The sequence below is a fragment of the Mchenga conophoros genome, linkage group LG1, assembly GCF_057382185.1.
Source record: "Mchenga conophoros isolate Kocher_MC1m ecotype Shallow Benthic linkage group LG1, M_conophoros_male_GT1.1, whole genome shotgun sequence".
Classification (NCBI taxonomy): Eukaryota; Metazoa; Chordata; class Actinopteri; order Cichliformes; family Cichlidae; genus Mchenga; species Mchenga conophoros.
Window position 1 is genome coordinate 13,379,849 of NC_140526.1, and position 19,800 is coordinate 13,399,648.

Sequence of the window (19,800 nt, forward strand, 5' to 3'; positions counted from 1 at the left end):
GCGCGGGATCGCATAAGAACTGAAAACACAAGATGGAAAATAAACTTCACACCCGAACGCCTGAGTCAAATGATTTTTGTCGAGTGTAATTGTGCGTTTAAAGGTTATTGAAGAGTTCGCCCTTTTCTAATTCAGTGAAAGTTCTCTTTTTTTCAGTTACATTTGAAGCATGTCCGGATTTTAAAACAGACTTGAAGAGCATCTAAGCAACAAAGGAATTATTTTTCACTTTAAGCAGAATCGATGATGTTACTCCACAAATAAAGCCTGAGCTTGTGTTATTTTAACAAATGTGGCTCGATTTGATTTTATTATTTTTTTATTATTATTGTTTTAAAATAATAATAGAAATTGCAACAGCGTCCATACATTATAGGAAAACGTCCCTTAATGATTTTCTGGGAGGGAGAGTTAATAGGCCTCGCATTCTTGCCTGTAAACGCCATTGTTATTCCTCGCTTATCTATGTTATCTTAATCAGCTCGCATTGTTTGCCTATCTTATTTGAAATAGCTCGATTACAAATCTATTATCTGCCCTTTGTCATTCAGCTTCACAATTAAGACACTGACAGAGCACGAAAAACAAAAACTGCAAACATTTGTTTTGGTGAAAAGGCGCCCGGTGTAAATACGAAAAATAAATCACTATATTGAGTCTAAAAGAAAGGAAACGATGCTCAAAATGTTTCTAGTTATTTCCGATAGAAATCGATTAAGAGAATTATCCGAAACCATTAAGTCTGTTGTTGGCACTGAAGACGCTTTTCACTCTTGTATCTTCCCTTTTGTTTTAGATTCCACAGAACCAAAAGTGCATTGAGTGAGAAATTCTTTAGAGCAAATGTAATAGACTAAATACCTAACAAAAAAAATTAAAGTGAGTAAATTCCTACGTACATCTTAAAATGCTTTATCCACAGATTTCACATAAATGATGACTTTGGTTTGTGTGTGGTTTGTTACACAGTGCAAGATATGCCAGTCCATTTAGTCTGAGCTGTCATCTCGGCTGACCCGAGTGCAATAACGCAATTTAGTAAAGGAAAATAAACCGAAGAGGAGAAGTGACCCTTTACGAGCTGCTCTCAGTTCCCCTCAGTTACGAGGGGCTTTGCTGAGGGTTTGAGTGTGTCAAAGGTGGGGGGTGTTTAGTTTGTTGTGGCTTCAGTCAGTGTATCGTTTGCAGGTGATGCCAGGACTAGATAAGAGGTCGCCGATCCCTGCGCGCTGTCTAGACCGGCTTGTGACTCAACTAGAGTAACTGGACTGAGCAGAATTTACAGCAGATTTTTGCCCCCGAGATAGTAAATGACCACTGGCCGATTCCTGCCATATAACCGAAGGGGAATACACCGCAAGATGGAGGGGGGTGATAAGACCACAGAGCCAGCTTCACTTAGGTTGAACAGGACAAACAACATATTCAGCGTAGCAGAAATTAATGCTTTTAAAATACGAAACACGCCCTAGAATGAAATTTGTAGGTAATTTGTTGCTGTGTTTTTTTAATCAGAAATTACACGCTGTCAGGAAGAGTGAAAATCTGTTCCCTGTATTTGGGACTGGACTGAATTTATTTTTATCACAATAAAAGCGCCTGAAAATCTTAATTAGGTCCATAAAGTGGCAGATGGGCAGTAGTTACTAATTTTAAAGCGTTTTTTAAAATATATTAAATTGCATTGCTTTATAAATGCACATGTGAAATAATAATGCGCCTGTACAATGACTGGTCACGAAGACACTTTATGTATTCAGTGTTTTTATTTTTTTCTCAGTTAATAATCCCTTAGCGAATCGCTTTCCTAACAATAAATAATATAACAATAATTTACTTTTTGTTCGAGAAGCTCAAACAACCTGTTTCTTGCCCTTAAGATAAAATATTTTACAACACGAATACTTTGCAGATTATCATGCTCTGACCTTAAGACAAAACGTCAACTGGACTCGACAACGAAATGAATGTATCAAAAATTCTCATGTTGAAAAAAAACAAGACACATTATGATCACATTAAATTGCAAGATGTCCATCTGGATCACCGTGGAAATGTTTCCAATTTGTTTCTGACGGTTGGTTTGTTGTAATATATCCATCGGGAGGTATTCTGTACATCTTCGTTCTCCGTATCAAGTCATGCAACAATTGTTCTGCTTAGTTTTTTGTCAATGAAAACTCCGGAAAAAAAGAAAGAAAAAGAAAAGTCGGAGTCAATTGGTGCTCTCTTGGTTCCGACTTCTGCGTGTCAGGAAAAAAAATGCTTTCTCCACTGAAAATTCGGGCGATGTGATGAGTTGGTCACATGCAAGGGACCGGGATCATGCTGCAACTGTCCTTGCAGGAGGGATGACCATTAGGATGGATGGATGGCCCCGTTTCACGTCTCCACCGGGCTGGGTACCATACTGTTCGGGGTGTCCGGTAACTGAGAAGACAAAGAAGTCACGTCGCTGCCCGAGGAGTTCCCGAGAGATCCCGATTCAGAGAAAGACACCTGAGAGCAGAAAACAACGTACCAGAATACTGCTTTAGTACCTTTTTTTTTAGTTTTTGTTTTTTGCAAGTGTGAAAGTGTGAAAGTCCAGCTTTACTTTTGCAAAGCACACGACGCACACGTGGCCCAATATAATTACTTTGCATGTGAGTGCGTGCATGTGTTGCATATCTGTATTTGACCGCATGCTACAGAATTTACTGGCTATTGTTTTCGTGCACATGCAGTGCACCAGCAGCCTGTATAAATCATGTCACATTCAGTCTGTCCTGAACACACACACCAGTTGTTGAAAAGCTGGCTGATCCAGGTCGCTCTGCAGGGCGAATTCACTCAAAGCTTTCCACGGAGGCTGGTAGGTCTGAACCTCCACTGGGTTTCCCTGCACGTTCCCCTCGTGTCGAATTGGACTCCCAGCCACAAGTGGCGTCCCCGTGAGGCCCTGCAGGCTCTGAGAATATTTTACAAAAACACACAGAATAAGAACGATGTGTCTCTTTTCTGCAAGGAAGAATTTGTCAACAACTGTGGTGTCCAGAGAACTTCTGTTTATCCTTCTGACCCCTATAAACCCTGCACATGCTCATCTTCATGGACCACTTGTGATGAGTGCAATATTTGTGGGAGGAAAATAAATAATAATAAATAATAAATAAAGGACGGGGTTTTTATTGAAGTTTTTTTAGGGGCGGAAAAAAGACTGAAAAACTGATCTAATACAGAGAAAGCTTGTATACCCTTTTTATCTTTTATGGCAGGCAGCTGAAGTCAAAGTAGGTGATTTATTATTCATTGACATAAAGTTTGAATACAGCATAGCACTGCAAGGGTGCACTGGGCCTCACTCTAAGTAAAGGTAAGTCGAATCACAAGTTTACAAAAGGTTAAACGCAAAGGATTAGCTTCTACTAATGGAAAAATAAAAATTCACAAAGCAAACAAAAAGAAAAAATTCACAAGCTATCAGGTTATTTTCGTGGGAGTTGCATCTGTTTGCAACTTTGCAGGAGAACTTGTATGTCACAAAGATGTATGGCAGCATCAAACAAATAACCGAGTTCACATTCAGGTCATGGCTTTAAATGAAAGAACGATTGAAGATAGTAATTAAGCGGTCAAACTTACGAAGATGCTTACAGTCTTATCGCTCTGCTGCTGCTGCTGGAGCTGCTTCATGAGGATAGATTTCTTTTTGTCTTTGCAGCGCTTGTTCTGGAACCAGACCCGGATAACCCTTGGGCTCAGGCCAGTCATTTCCACCAGCTGCTCCTTCATCAGCGCGTCCGGCCTCGGGTTGGCGTTGTAGCAGGTCCGCAACGTGTGGAGCTGTTTCTCGTTCAGCACCGTCCTGACCCGCGTTGTCTTCTCCGACTGCTTGTGGACGTGGTTCCGATGCGGAGCCTGCCGCACCGTTACAGGATCTGCTGAGGACGGAGAAAGGGTCTGTCAGTGACTGTGACACACTAAGAAGGTCTTGTACAGGAAACATTAATGTTTTGATACAATTACTCTGCAGCCCATTCGTCTCAATCTGTGCACTTTCGCCTTCTAAATCACTTTAGATGGATTTGCATTATGCAGGAAAAACCAGCCATATTCATCAGCCTGACGTGAATTAAACTAAGACAAGAAAAAAAACTCTGCAACGTTTTTAAACCACGTTCCAGTAAACTGCTGTTTAAATCAATATTGCCAGAAATGCCCGCTGCTTTAATTTTTATCTGAAGATAAGAAAAACAATTATGATTTCTACAGTCTCTCGCAGTGTAATAAAATAACGCACAATAAGCGTAAAAATCGATTTGTTACAATTAATAACTGTTTTTCAAGGCTGCACTTTCCGGCTGAACTCACGTCGTGAATCGCTGTCGCCATAAAATGGAACATTTTTATTAAATGTGAAAAAGGAGCAGCTATGGCACAGCTAGAGACCTGTGTTTTACTGACGTGTACAAACCTGTTCTGTTTTACTAATCAGGAAGTTGTGAGCATAATTCTCACGTTTACTTTATTTTCTTTCTGTGGTCAAACGCCCTCAGGATCTCTGCGAACACACGTACACACACGCACACACTGTCACAGCCGACTCAAATACCAGATTATTCAGATAATGGCAACAGAGCAGGTTACTCCTAACGAGATCAATTATGAAATTAGCCCTAAGAAAGGTCGCAGCACACAGCTGACGCACACAAACACACACACACACACACACACACAGTCCAATCACAACAAATTACTTGCATGCTGAGGAGCGGAAGAAGTTTTAAATAATAATAATAAGAATAAACCTTGACCATTTTACAAGGATTTTATTCATAATTTGTACATAAACTCTTATAATTTACAAGTTTTTATAAAAGAGCGTTTTTAGGACATAGTTTCAATAAATGCACAGGGCCAACAAGAACAATAATAATAATAATAATAATAATAATAATAATAATAATAATAATAATAATAATAATAATAATAACTGACCTGCCAGGTGCAGCGGTCTGTTGGAGTGGATGTGTCCGGGACTGACGGGGCTTCCTGCGGAGCTCCTCTCCAGCAGCAGGCTGTGGTCTGCCCGGCACAGCAGCTCCTCTTCCCGGAGAGAAAACTCGTCTCCCGGCAGCAGTTGCCTGCTGCACACGGAGCACCGAAAACACTCGATGTGGTACACGTTATCCCGAGCTCTCATCACCAAATCGCTGCTGCTGAATCCCAGGTTGCATTTTGCGCATTTAATTCCAAACAGCCTGGCAAGAATAGATTCATTGAATAGCATTAAAAATCTGCGGGAAATGTAAATAACAACACACACACACACACACACAAACTTTGGGGTGTTCAGTCAAAGATGTAAGTTTTAGCTCTTTTAAGCGTTTAAGGCATCATATCATATATTTTCATTGATAACATGTTAAAGCAGTGTGTAGGCCTAGATATGTTTTTCGTTAGTGCAAAATTTTATAATAAATTGCGCATTTAGGATGTATGTTACAGAGGTTTTCTTGTGATTTAGATTTTATTTTGTGTCCACAGTTCACTCACTTTTTTCATAATAGAAATTGTAATCAATAGCCTAAATACATCCAACATTAAATTTATACCGACTAATATCACTCGATAATTAGGGGATTTTTTTAATCCTACCTTACATAATCTCTTTTGCAGTAGGTTTTGCCGTCCCGGACGAAACAAGTACAGGTCTCATCCAAGTACTGGCTGCACTCCGCACACTTTAGACAGGCTGCGTGCCACTCCAGATCGGGAGAGACTCTCAGTATGTACTGGTCATGGATCTGACTTCCACATCCTACACACATCGCGAATCCTGGCTTCTCTGCAAAGAGTCCACAGACTGAAAATGCATCCGAAAGAAACACGACAAACAGCTGCACCATTTATTTCTATAATGTTTCACTGTGAGGGGGGGTTTTAAAGTAACTTCTCTGTTTTGCAGACTTGACAACACTTGCTGTTATGTAACAGCTGGGGACTTTAGCCAGTACTCAAAAAGCAAAATACGGAATCGTTTCGTTTATCACAATCTCACCTGAAACACACAGCCACACAAATTACTTTAGTATTACTGAGAAAATAAGTGAAATAATCGGCGCACTGCCCAATATATCATGTAGCCACAGCGACGAAAACAAAATCTGCCACTTAAAACTTGACCGAACAGCTTGGCTTACTTACTTTTGGAATGATCCCCCATATCACCCAAGAAAGAAGAGCTGAAAATAATATCCACCATACAGGACGGGTAGAGGGGATTGTAGACGAGGAAAAGATGTAAGAAGATGAACTGCCCCTTCGCCTGCCTCCCTGATAACTTGTGTCTCTCCGGACTGGAGGGGGGCCGAAGAGGCTGCAGGGTCCCACGCGCTGTTCTTCTGACGTCATTACGTCAACATCGGACTCTCCAATCGCTCCACCGCACCTCTCCTCCATTCTGTCAAATAATAAATAAATCTCGTTGATGTGTATGACTGACAAAAGCGTCGGAGTAAAGATGTTCATATTTTGTTTGTTTTTTAACAAAGATAAAATAAAACCGTATAAAGGCAACGAATCATTTTGACTCGTGTTGGTAAGAAAAATATGTTCATTATCAAAATCCTGTTGAATCATTTACCATTAAAATAAAAAAAAAACATCTAAATGATCCTTATGTTTTTACTAAAATTACTCTTAAGATTAAAATCCTTCTTTACTCAATGAAATGAGCCTGATTATTAAAGATGATATTATTTAGAGCACCTTGGGAATTACTCGTCAGTGTTCAGCTCGGTTCAGCTGTACTGCATAGATTCAAGAGGTGCAGCATTTCCATATTGCTTCCAATGAATTATTGATTAATCAAATAAACTATCTTAAATATCAGATAGAGCAAACTGAATCTGCCATGGCAAAATATGTTGCTGCTTTCTTCCATATCACATTTGCAAGCCTGGAAGAAAAGTCCGTGCATATTACCGCCCATATCTTCTTTTAAGTGTCTTTGAACCCAAAATAAGACATTAGTTCAGTTATAAGTACTTTTATAAATAAATTCAGTGTTTCTGAGCACAGTCAAAGTCTTCTGCTCTGTTCGGTCTGCTCATCTATGAGAACAAGGCCACCTACTGGAGGAAAACCAGAACTGCGTGTTAAAGGGCAGAATTGAGCGTGGGGCTGAGCATAGCAATTAGGACTGGCATCAAATAAATCAGTTAGTCAATCTACAAGAAAACTAAAGCTAACTAAAGAGAACTACAGATCTATGAATTTCCACAGGTCTACTTTAATTAATCATACAATTAAAGTTTACTGGTCTTTGTGAGTAGATGGAAACAACTAATGAAAGCATTCTCAACAGATGTTGATTTTTACATGTAAGGTCACTTTTCCCAGTTTAATTATATTAAAAGGATCTCTGCATGGGAAAATGAAAATTGTCGGCTCAGCAATTGCATTCGGAACCATTGTGACAGTCATTTCCACACTCTGTCAGGGTCAAGTCCATATGCAAAAATTTGATAAGAAATAAATATTGAAATAATTGCAAAACACTCAATTTTTTCTCTCTCCCCTCTCTCTCTGTCTTTTTCTATATGTTCCATAGAATTAGTTAAACCAAACAATTAGAAGCTTTTTGTTCTCGATTTGGACGTCTGAGTTTCTCCTTAGGCAATAATAATCGTTGAATGTTATCTTGTGATGTTTCTGTTGATATTTTTGTTTCTCTTTGTCAGTTTATTTTCAACTCTAGATATTTTTCTGCATCTTCCTCCTCTATATTCTCTCTTGTTTGCACGGGTTTAACAAGCACAACAACTGACAGAAGGGCTCCCAAATAAGTGTTGATAATATCCTTCAACTCTGGTTCATGCTAAGGGTAAAAAAATGTGTCCAAAGTTCTGTAAAGAGTTAGAGCAGATTCTTTGAGATTTTAACTCATAAAAAGCAAATCAAATTGCACTGCTGCCAGTGGTGCCATCAGCGAGGTGGGAAGAGGGTTGTCATGCCTAATCACCAGAGTAATCCAGTTTTTACCACTCAAAATTACCAAAATTAGCAGAAGTAGCTGATTTATAAAGTGTAGCTTTGAGAAATACATGTAGGTTTTGATGGTGTTTAGTTTTCTAGAGAGAATTGAATTTTATTAAATGAAATCTACATTTATAAGCAAAAATGCTAATGGTAAAAAATTGTGATTTTTTACCATTAGCATACATAATTATATGTATGCTAATGGTCAATATCTCTCTGCTGTTCTGCTTTAGAAAAATGAAATCCACTTTCTTGAGTACGTTAAGTCACATGTAAGCCACTTCCTATTATACAGTCTATGTGCAATACCTAATATTAAACATTGTATCTTTTACTTAATATCAACAAGAAACATGGTTAGCAGTTTAGCTCCAAACAGAATTTTTTTTTTTTTTTAAAAAAAAGCACTTTTTTCTTGTTTACTTTACTTTCGCTTTTATTTTTGCCTTAATATTCCAAGTAATAAGAATGCACACAAGGAATCATACAATAACGTCATATCTGGTAAACCCAGGCTCACTCTATAGCGTATTCTCTATTATAATATTATAATATTGATACATTTATATAGTGAAGTGCTTGGATAGACATGAAAGAGCCAGATGTCCAGATATATATTTTATTATGCATATTGGATTTTTCATCACAATGTTCTCGTGCATATAAAATGTCTTTCTTTTAGATCAGTGACCTAATTTTGTAACCTGTGATTGTTCAATAGAACTGTCAGCTTGCAGATCTAATGGTATTTCAATTGAATTAGGTTGCATTAGACTACATCATAGGTATTCCAATTCAACTCATATTGATCTTTATTTCTAGACTAGGCTTTAGTCTGTTTAGTATTAAAACAATATGTTGTGTGTGACTGATTCAATATGTCTGATTCACCAGCATCGGTCACTTTAGGTTGCATTAAATATAAAATATATTTCAGAAAGCAGTATGATATTAAAGCCACTGTTTTTACCATTTCAGAAGGAAGTTGTTGCTGATGTTTTTGAAACCAGACAGAATGGTGTATGCTTTCACATGACCTTTTCGCCCAACCTTAAGTGGGCTTATTATAACCATTACTTTAACTTTCATGGGCTCAGTCATGGTCACTGAAGATCTTTGATGGCTTTGTAAGCCTAAAATGTTATGGTTCTCTTTACAGCCGAGAACTTCCTTTTTAATCCTCCCCCAAGTGTCTACTCACCTGGCTGTTGAACTATTTCAGATCTAATTGAGTTCAAATCTCAAGAAACGTTTGTCAGGGCCGTGTATCCTGATCAGGTTTGTGCTAGGCTAAAAGTTAAGTACTATAAATAAAATGAAGGAAATTTATGTCTCTGTCATTGCTACCTTTCCTCCTGAGGAAGAATTATAAAGCGATATCATGGAAATATATCATAATATTAATAAAGAATTGACAAGGCCTGGTCGATTCTGTAGAAACATCCATTACGTTTGGTGCTCTTAATCATTCAACTTTTTTTGGGCAGTGTTTTAGCCAGAATGTGTAGTCTAAAGAATAAAACTCTGAATAAAAAGTATCAGGTACCGTCACTGTGTGGCTAATACTGTGGGGTCAAGGGTTGCGTGTGTTTTATTTATATATTCAGTCTGCAGTGTCAGGAAATATCACACACAGCAACATTGTTTGTGACCTGTTACTGACTTGATCTGGCCCAGCCAACCTAGTTGTCACTCTGGAATAAAAGCCTCCCAGAAGAATCTCTAATCACTGTTTGATGGGGCCCATTAACCTCATGAAATATATATGTGTGACTGAACTCATCCACTTAAACTTTGGCAAGAGCCAAATGTTCTTGTTTGGAATTCAGTTGGGCATTCCCGCTCCGCATTACTGAACTTTTCACAGTGACTCGTTTGCTCTTGAATGTTTTGGGTTCGATGGCACTTTGCCTCCATTGTCAGACCTATAAGTTATTTACGACGCCCATCCGTTCAAACCCTCCACAAGCTGGATTCAGTTGACATTGTGCCAGTTTGTATATCTCTGCTGGAGCATCTTTTTTTCTTTCATATCGACACACATTGTTATAATTAAAAAGATATGTGTCATTTTTCCAAAAGCATTTTTCATTTTGGACATGTTGGACTTGTTCATGAAAAGTTAGAACAACTGAGAACATGTTTTTTTGTTTATTCATCATGTCTGTCGTATTTGCCAGGCCACAGTGTGTACATGTGTGATTTGCTCATGAATTGTCTGTCATTGCTGGTTTAAATGAAGCTTGGTATGTATTCAAAAAGTAAATGAAGTTTTAATATATACAGTCTCAGAGGGGAAAAAATCTCACACCTCAAGTCAGTTTACATTTATATTTTCACATTAATTAAGGGGCTGAACAGCAGAGATAACATCATACTACTGTGTGACCTGGTGAATGAACTGAATTTTGGATGTTATGCTAATTTTTTGTATATGCAAATGTGAGGTTTTGTGATGTGTGTGCATTCCTTTGTGTATGGCTGTGTGTGTCTTTTTCGCTGCATGTGTGTTGTGACATAACTGCTGTCTTTCTCCCCTGTGATGTGCAGATTTGCCATAAGCCGAAAATTGTAATGGACACACTGTTTATCTGTCTCAAACCAATGACTCAATGCATTTTTTTATGCAGTGTCATTTTAATTTTTTTTTTATAAAAACCAAACACAAAAATCATGAACTGGAATATTTTTAATAATCACTTAAAATTCACTTTTAATTGAAGATTACTTTTATCTGATTTAAATACACCTGTTTATTCAAATAAAAATAAACATAACTGATACATAATAACCAAGACTTCTACTATTAGTGTAACACATTTTACCCCTGCATAAGATTTTTTGTTTTGACATGCTCATTTAAATATTTCCGCTAAAAAAAATTCATTCAAACATCCAGATTCTAAGATCTGATCAAAATCTTCTGAAGTCACTGTAATTATTTCAATACATAACATTGTTTTATTGTTGTGTGTTTTTCAGTGTTATATGTCCTCAAAAATGCCAGTGCTAGAAAAAAAAAGAGCACAAAAACACTTCCTTTATGCAAGTGAGGTCGTTCTGAGAGGGTAACCATGTTGCAGATTTATAATTCATCATTCTTCAGAGTTAATGCAGTATTCACGTGATAATTAGTATTAATTTTTGATTGGTGCCTCAGGGCAGCTCTGCATTGTTGGACTGAAAAACCTGCACCATTATTACCTTATTAGTGTAACTGTCAGCCGCCTGTTTTATTTTACAAATGCACATCTTGTATTTTTCTTATCAGCTGCTCTCATCAGCACAGAGCAGGCATCTTGTTATCGCTTATCAGTGACTTTACCAACAGGATGTCACTTAAATGAGCAAAGAAATATCTTTGTTCGGACCAGTCAAAACAAGACCATCAGTTAGTGTGAGGGCCTCACCACAATGAATCATATCATGTATATACTTCTAATGTTCAGTTTTATGTTTATGTTTTACTATTAACAAATTCATTTTACTAATTGTTTATTGATTAAGTAATTTTGTTAAGTTTACTGTAGCATTGTATCTGCATTTTGTCTAGTTTTAGTACAGATGGATTCATAAGGTTTTTGGACAATAAAATGTTTTTTATTTTTTGCCTCTGTACACCATCACAATAGATTTTAGATCGATGTGCAACTGAAATGCAGTCTTTCAGCTTTAATTTGAGGTTTTTTGGCTCTTAATTTGGTCTTCAGTAACTGAAAAGGATGAAACACATTCTTTGTTGGGGCTGAAATCAGGTGGCCAATTTAGACTGTGACCATTTGCAGCATCTAATCGAATCTGAGTGCTGTACTCTTCAGAATAAATGGTACTTCTATCATTATCACTTCTATCAGTAGTCACATCATCTTTTTAACAATACTGGCGTGGTTCCACTACATCCTGATGCCTCCACCATGTTCTGATCACAAGCTGTTTCTCTCTTTCTCCATACTTTTCTCTTGTTGTAAACACTTAGTATGTTTTAATTTGTAAAGTGCTGTCTTGATTGTAGACTTTGACCATGATATACCTGCTGCCTGACTGTGTGTTTGACTTGGTTAGATGTTGTGAACTTGTTGTTCTTCACTATGTTTAGTTGTCTGGTTTTTTGGTGTAGCTGAGCTGGCCGGCACATTCGTTCTTTTTAAGAATGTTGATTCATTTTCTTTTTTTATTTCTCTGATGGGTTTATTTTGGTCTTTGGCTCTCATATTGAGAGTTCCAGTGAAAAGCAGCCACACTTGGAATCAACGTCACATCTTCTATCTGCTTCTATTGTCATGAAAAAACAAGTTAACAGCTGGCTATAAAGCTGAAATTCTGCACTCTTAAATTTACAAAAATTGGGAAATTGTCCAAAAATTTATGGACCTAACTGAAATGAGTTTTGGAGTGGTGGCAGAAAGTAAGTCGTTTTTATTGTGATCTCCATGTGTTTATTTTTTACCACACTCACACTGTGATGGGGGCTTTTAAATAGACATTTTTCTATTTTTTTTTCCTAACAAAAAAAAGAGAGTCTGCTTACAGACCAGCTGATAATCTTAGCTGTGTCAGGATTTCCCGGTTTTGTAAAGCACTCATGTCCTTACACCTGAGGGGAGCTTTTCTGTGTGAAGGAAGAGGTTTCAGCATCACTTTGGGGTATTTTATTAACAGGACAGCAGGTGCAAGATTCCCTGACCTGCTGCCTCCACCAGCTGTGTGAGTGTGTGTGTGTGTGTGTGTGTGTGCACATGGTGTGTGTGGGCGAGTGCATGTATGTTTATGAGCATGGCGAAACTAAATGGCAGACAGCCAGAGCTCTGGGAAAACTGACTGACCTGGCAAAACTACTGGTGACTCTGGTGAACCAAAAACCTGCCGACTGCTGCCTCAGTCATTTTTTCTCCTGAAAAAGCTGTTTGTTTCCAGTTGGATACTGAAGGCAAAGGGTCTGCTTTTCTTGGGGCTTTTTTTTGTTTGTTTTTTTCTCAAGTGAAAAAAGGCCCTCTAGATTGACAGCACCTTTCATACTGTATTATCCGGCCTGGCTTTTAACTCCAGGAGAACTGTGTTCACAAATTGATGCTCTGCTCCTCTGGGGCTGTAGCTGAAACATTAAATTGTACTAAAATATTCATATGTGAGTGCATTTAGCTGAGAGCAATTGATGTGCGACTCCCCAGAGGCCAGATGGAAATGCTGCAGGGCCCCAGCACGCGCTGGCAGACACCCTGAGCTCTAGTCGGGACAGTGATTGTGATTTAGCTGAGGCTACAAAGTAAGGCCAAATTAAAGGCTACTGAAGTCAGGATGTCAGTGACTGCACTAGTGTCCAGAGATACAGCAAAATATCGAATCACTCATGCGCAGTTGAAAAATTAAAGACTATCTAGACTTTTAAGGCAAGAAAAATCATTAAGAAAACAACTGAATGATTTATTGGTGAATTACTTTTCTACTCATTCTGAACAAATAAGTAATTAGTACAAAAATGAAAGATCGGGTCAATCTGATAGAAACCCTGCTTCTTGTTCTGAAACATTTTAAGGAGAGAATAGAATTTATTTTTATTTTTTGAATTTTTAGTTGACCTTCTGTACACTGAGTGTAATTTGCATGTTATTTTAACCCATATTTGTACCTACAGTATTATTATTACATATTCATATTGTAGGAAACACAGTATAGGCTTTGCAGTTGACAAAACTTGTGTTTTTTATTCATTTTATAAAGTTTGCAGTTTGCAGTTAACATTTTCACTGAGTGTGCTCACATCTCCTAAAACCATGTGTGTAAATGTGTGTTTAGACTGGTTGTGCATTTGTTGCAAAAGTAGAATGCTGAATATGTAAATGTACTTCAACAGGATTTTTAAAAAATATGTTAACTGCAGAAAAAACATTTCCCAAAAGTTTTCCTTTAAAAAAATGTTTGTTAATTTATTCTTTATGTATCCAGTCAAGCATAGCTGTCTTCTTACATGCTGGATTGCTGAATACATTTAGATGTTCAGTATTTTATTGAGGTTCTTGGAGCACAAGCTGATGTTCCTTATCCCAAAGGGCTAAGTGAGTAGCGCCCTTGTGATTTTCACATGATAGTGTACAACTTCTTTTGATTACGTTAACATATGAAGGAGCAATGCACAATATTTTGTTGTTTTGTTGGGGTTTTTTTTTTTTCGAAAATAAGTGAAAAAAAAGCCAAAGAATTTTAATAATTTTACAAAATTTGTAAAGTTTACAAAAAAATTACAAAAACTTTGCAAAATCAGACTCAGGCAAACGTAGTTTCTGACTTTATTTATCTTCATACTTTACTACAAACAGGTTTAATAATTGATATTATTCCTCCAGAGAACTGAAGTGATTGAGCTTAGTCACTCACAGGGTCTTGTTTCGAGTTCTCTTTTTTTCTGCTGTTGACCCACTTTTACCCAAAGAAGCAAAGGAAGAATCTGAGGGGAGGGTACCACAAGAAACTGTTTTATGTAAATGCAGAGAAAAAAAATCTTCTGTAGCCATGACAACAGTCTCCCGAGTGGATTTTTTCCACCAGGCAAACCTCTGGATCCTGTGCACTTAAGAAGTATGTTTCAAAAAGAAAACCTGAGAAGCTTTTTAAAGAATGATTTATAATTTATTTGTATTTTTCTCCTACATCAGAGCCTCTTGAAGGAGTGTCCTGTGTGAGATGTGTTCTCAATCTGTCAGGCCACAGCAGCTGTGTTCCCCACATCTATTTGTTCTCAATGAGCTTTACTCTATTTAATATATACCCAGCTGTTCTGTGTCACAGGACCGTATTCAAAATCTCTTACATGCACTTTATAAAAAGTCACATTGACAAGCAAGAGCTCTTTGGAGTTGCATCAGTAAGGTCCCTCGAAAGAACACTTTTTTTTTCCTGTATACCTGTTGGTTTTAATGGTGTAAACATTCTTCATATTCCAGTTCATTTTACATCACAGTCAGTGTACATCTTCTAAATGGCAGACTAACGCTTTTTAAACATAACTGCAATTAATTTGAGCCTTTATAAGAAGTCATGAAATGTAACCTATTTTTAACTTTTTTGTTATAAAGCTGGCAGCACACGGCAGGATTCCCTGCTCTTGCATCACCACCAACAAACCCCGTTTTAGTCAAGTGCACTGTTAGATGCTGGTAACTAGGGTGTCAAAAAAAGTAAGAAGGCAGAAGTAAAAAAAAGAAAAAAGAAATGTGTCTGTAGAGAAATACTGTACAAATTATGAATAAAGATCAATGACAAGATTCTCCAGAAGTGAAGCCAAAAATTTCAGACATCCCTGTGGCTCAGTGTAGGTTATAAAACCTATATCCTTATTTAATACTATGAAGTTTGATTTGTTTTTAAGTAAGCTAAGCTTGAATGATAACTTTATTAGTACGCTAAAGTTTAGCCATAGATAAGAACACAACCAGTCCAGATTATTTTAGATTTCATGTGAACTACCAGTTATTAGTTATTATTATTATTACTTATCTCAAAAGATTTATTTTAACCCAAATTTTACAGTGAACATAGAGCAAGCATACCTCAAGAATCCGCAACAGTCCAGAATAAGATTCAGCCCAATTTCCATCATATTTTGGATTTACTTTGCTTCGCTGTCCTTCTGAAGTCATAAACACTGACATTATTGACCTTTAAAATGAATGCAAATACCTTGATAACTAACAGTTGCTTTAAAACTTTAAGCAACTGTGTTGCCTAGCAAATATCTAATACGGAGTCAGTTTTTGTCTAAAGACTCTAGTAACTCTTTAAGGTCTTTACCTGTTAAAAGTTAAGCAGGATGTTCACAATGTCTATAATACATGCCTAAATGAACTGAGCTGCTCCCATGTGATTGGCTGATGTGATCATGCACTTCATACTCTGATCATGGTAGAACCAGGATGACAAAGACACCTTAAGTTAGACATTATTAAAAAAGATATATTCTGCTACAAAGTACGCTCTTTTTGTTGTATAGCAGCTTTCTTTTAGCTAAAGATACATTAGCTAATAAAATAGTAATAAAGCTGTTTTTTGATTTTCTAAAACAAATAGCTTATCTTTTCCACAATGACTTTCAAACTTTCAGAGGTGGGGTCCTCTTGATCTCAAGGGTCCACAGATAATTCCATTAATACACACGAAAATCTGCAGTGACTGTTCAAAGTTCTTCGTCTATCATTTACAGAATTTGTTTAGTTATTAGTTTAGTTTATATTTTAGTAATAGGAGCCTTAATGTTACTATAGATTAGGAACTTGCATATTAAAGGAAAGAAGAAACACAGATATATGCTCCTTAGTCTTACAGTACCAAAGGGCTCGATAATGCAAATCTAATCCATTGGTTTTCCTTTGTTAACGAGAATGAAAACAATGATCATGTAATGTTAATGTAGCTAAAGGGACTCCCTCTGTGCCATTATTAAAACATTTCAATTATTAAGTGTCTAATGGTCACTGTAAATGTACCTCCTGTGAGTGTGACAAGACCTACCCAGTGGTTTCATTGGAGAGATCCCAAAAGCAATTTACTTCTTAGGATGTCTTCTGAAAGTGATGGGACACTTACAGACAGTTTAATTAACTAGGTAAATGTACTTTCTCACGGATGCCTATACTAGTACTTTAGTTTCATCACTGGACAGTGCTGTTCAGGGTTGAGTTGGAAATTGAACCATATGAGTTATCGCTTCTTTTACATGGCTGGTTGAGCTGGAAGGAGTTTAGGTTAGAGGCAGAGTACCAGGGTTTGGCAGGGTTTGGCACCCATATTCAACTGGATTCCTTTGTGTGTGTCAGGAGCCAAGCGGATCATTATTTATTTACTTGTTCCCCGGCATGCGATAGGCATTGTTGTTTTTGTGAAGTAGACTGATGTGATGAGTCTGGTAATGTCTAATAAGTTGCAGATTCAGGTTATCACATTACATGTCAGCTGTTTAAAAAAAAACACAGTTGGCTGCTGAAGCTTTTTTTTTTCCAGACATTTTTTTCTTACTAAGCTCAATTCATGCCATTTTTTTCTCAAGTGACAATGCTTGAATTGTGCAGCTCTGTATTGTTTATTGTTTAGGTACAATGTATCCATGATTATTTAATGTGTGAGTCTTATTTAAGAAATTGAAACAGTTATGGCTACATGGAGCAACTATTGCAAAATAGCTTTTTTTAAATATATATATGAACTTAAGAAATGTATAAAGTAACTTCTTTGTTACTTATAGTTACAGTTATAGTTACTTATAGCTACATATAGCTTTCAAATAGTTCGATAGTTTATCTTCTGAATTAATGATTCCAGCTTTAAGACAATAAAGTTATTCTATTTATTTCTAAATTTCACATTTTGAATGCGCCCTACTCACTACATCGACACTTATTTGGTCTAAGATGAACACTTTTCTACCATCTATGTCCATAAGACTGGTCTGTGGTTTTGTTACTCTGTATTCTTTGCTCTTCAAAAAGAGAGAAAGATCGAGATTTCTTAGAAATTAAAACTGATATTAACCTTATTATCTTATTATTGTAATAATATATTGTAATGTGTAATAGATAGATACGGTCTCATTTATGAATTAATTAAAAAAGAATAGTAATACCAATCCTCAAAGTCCGTTTTGCAAATTAAATACTGAACTCTGAAAACTTGTGTCGATAGTGTAACTACAACCATAATCGTTATTAACAATTAAAACATTCTCTGGATACTTGTAAACATTTGACAAGCAACAAAATGTAACAGCAGTTTATCTTCTGAATTAATGATACGGGAGGGTAATTAGGGGGGATGTCTCCTCTCACGACACACTTACAGTGACTTCACCAATTAGTGGTTGTTGTGACAGGTCCAATGTTAATAACCTTAAATAATTAAAATTTTTCAAAATCATATGCAAATAAGAAGATGACGCTAATGAAACAACGTGACAGTGGCGTGTGCAGCAAGAAGCGTGTGAAAAGAACATCTTTGATAAGAGTAATCACACGGTTCAATTATGTTTTATCCTGGTGAAGTATCTTTGGTACACCTTTAAATCATTTAACATCATAAATTCACAAGAGTCAGTGATCTAAGAGCAGTTAAAGAAATACTATCTTTTATTTTTTGCTATTTTCATTCAATTGACAACACCTTCATTTGGCAATGACTTCCTCCATATGAAGTTTACAAAAGTGTCTGTAAACATTAAAGTGCAAAGAATTTGCTCACCGTTTATGGCACATTTCTTTTAAAGGTTCATGCTACAAGCACTCCAGTCTAGTTCCATGTGAAGAGCCCAGTCAGTTACCGTTTCATTTCAACCACACAAATATACCCTACTAACAACTTCTGAAAACAAAACTGCTATTTAATAAATTTTGATGATGGTCCATGGTCTTTAAATCAAACAGGTGACAAAAAGGCAAAGGTAGAAAATTGGCTTTTCAATAGTTTAGCCAGTCTTACAGTATTTACCCTGTGGCTGTTTAAACAAAGAACAGCATAATTAATGTTTAAACTTGAAAATAAAACTGAAAAGAAACAGAACAACAACAAAAAGCAATAGAAAACACTCCTTTTACTGCTTGAAATTCTCAAGAGCAGTGTCTAAGATGGCAACACTGCTCAGCATTTATGTTTTTGTTCAGTATAGGCTTGAATGGCCCTTTGCTGGTTTTAATTCACGTAAAGTTCAGTGCATTTAGGACCTATTCAAAGTGAGAATTCCTGATGAAGAATGTGTCCAAAAACACATGCCCCTTTGATAGGGTGGTATTGTCTTTGTTGTGCTATATCTGGGGTTTTTTGGATTTCAAAAATCTATTAAGGAGAAACAGGGGAGGTTAGACAGGATGCCAAAGGGCCTAAAAATGATCATTTTTAATTTCTACTAATGACAGCTGAAAACAACAACTCAAGGAGCATCGCTGTTAGCTAGAAGCTAAGGCTTGAGCTTGCTCTGAATTGGCTAAGTCTCGATTTACTCAGTAACAGATGAATCCAATTTTCAAATCTTGTGTGGTCCCTCTCATGAGGTTTGATCTGTCACAAAAGTTCAGATATATGCCAAATGGGATGGCAGTAAAAAATAAAAAGAGTAAAAGCTTCTGTTCCTGTGTAAATAACGCTTGCTTATGTATCAGACATATGCCCTAGAGGTGAGTCAGCTGGTCCCAGTAGCCGGTACTTCTCCTCCAGTGACGGCTCAGTGCTGCTGCCCTGCAGGTGGATCAGTGGCTTGGTCTGCAACAGCACACAACCCCTTCCCCGGCCCCGTCTCTCCTCTTGGTTCCTGCGATTGAAAATGTTTATTCTGTTGTCCAGTTCGGGGCTGGCATTTTCTGAGCCAGTTGGACTGGGAAGCTTGAGGTTGACAGGGTCTACTACTAGGCCCTTTTGAGCAAGGCAGGAGTCCTCAGAGAGGGAGGAGAGTAGCTCCTGCACCACCATGCTGGGGTCCTTGCAGGGGTCCTGGCCTGAGAAGGAAGGGGGGCAGCAGCGATGGGAGCTGTAGCTCAGACTGAAGTCCTGAGCTGCGCTGCTGCTGCAGTCTGTCATTGATGAACCCGGAGTATGGCTACTCAGGCTGTGGGGGCGGGCTGTGAGGCTGCCACTGGACCGTGATATGCTGGTGGAGGCATCACTTACAGCGCTGCCCACCCGCTCCATAGCAAGCATAGGATTTGACTGGATGACGTTTGTACTGGTGGGTAGGTGAACGTCAATGGCTGCTGTTGTGATGACCCGCGCACCTAAGCCAGAAGCCCCAGCATCTTGACAGAC

General features: G+C 37.5%; 2 protein-coding genes across 6 annotated transcripts in view; both read right to left on the reverse strand.

Annotated features, from left to right (window-relative positions):
- Positions 1–1,747: 1,747 nt before the first annotated feature.
- Positions 1,748–6,349, reverse strand: isl2b (ISL LIM homeobox 2b). Of its 5 annotated transcripts, none has more exons than XM_085266582.1 (6): positions 6,190–6,349; positions 5,641–5,830; positions 4,981–5,243; positions 3,637–3,920; positions 2,783–2,950; positions 1,748–2,499 (listed from the first exon to the last, which is right to left on the reverse strand). In XM_085266582.1, the coding sequence occupies exons 1-6, from the start codon at positions 6,245–6,247 to the stop codon at positions 2,383–2,385; spliced, it is 1,080 nt and encodes a 359-aa protein (XP_085122708.1). In that variant the 5' UTR covers positions 6,248–6,349; the 3' UTR covers positions 1,748–2,382. The 5 variants fall into 5 exon arrangements, with proteins under 5 accessions (XP_085122708.1, XP_085122691.1, XP_085122664.1 ...); XM_085266565.1 differs by having other exon boundaries at positions 3,625–3,920; XM_085266538.1 differs by having other exon boundaries at positions 3,625–3,923.
- Positions 6,350–18,110: 11,761 nt separating this feature from the next.
- LOC146583063 (transmembrane protein 266-like) overlaps positions 18,111–19,800 on the reverse strand; it is a 51,075-nt gene continuing 49,385 nt past the window's right edge. Inside the window, exon 11 of the mRNA XM_085266653.1 lies at positions 18,111–19,790. Within this exon, the coding sequence (XP_085122779.1) occupies positions 19,150–19,790 (641 nt within the window). The 3' untranslated portion in view covers positions 18,111–19,149. The remainder of the gene's footprint in view (positions 19,791–19,800) is intronic.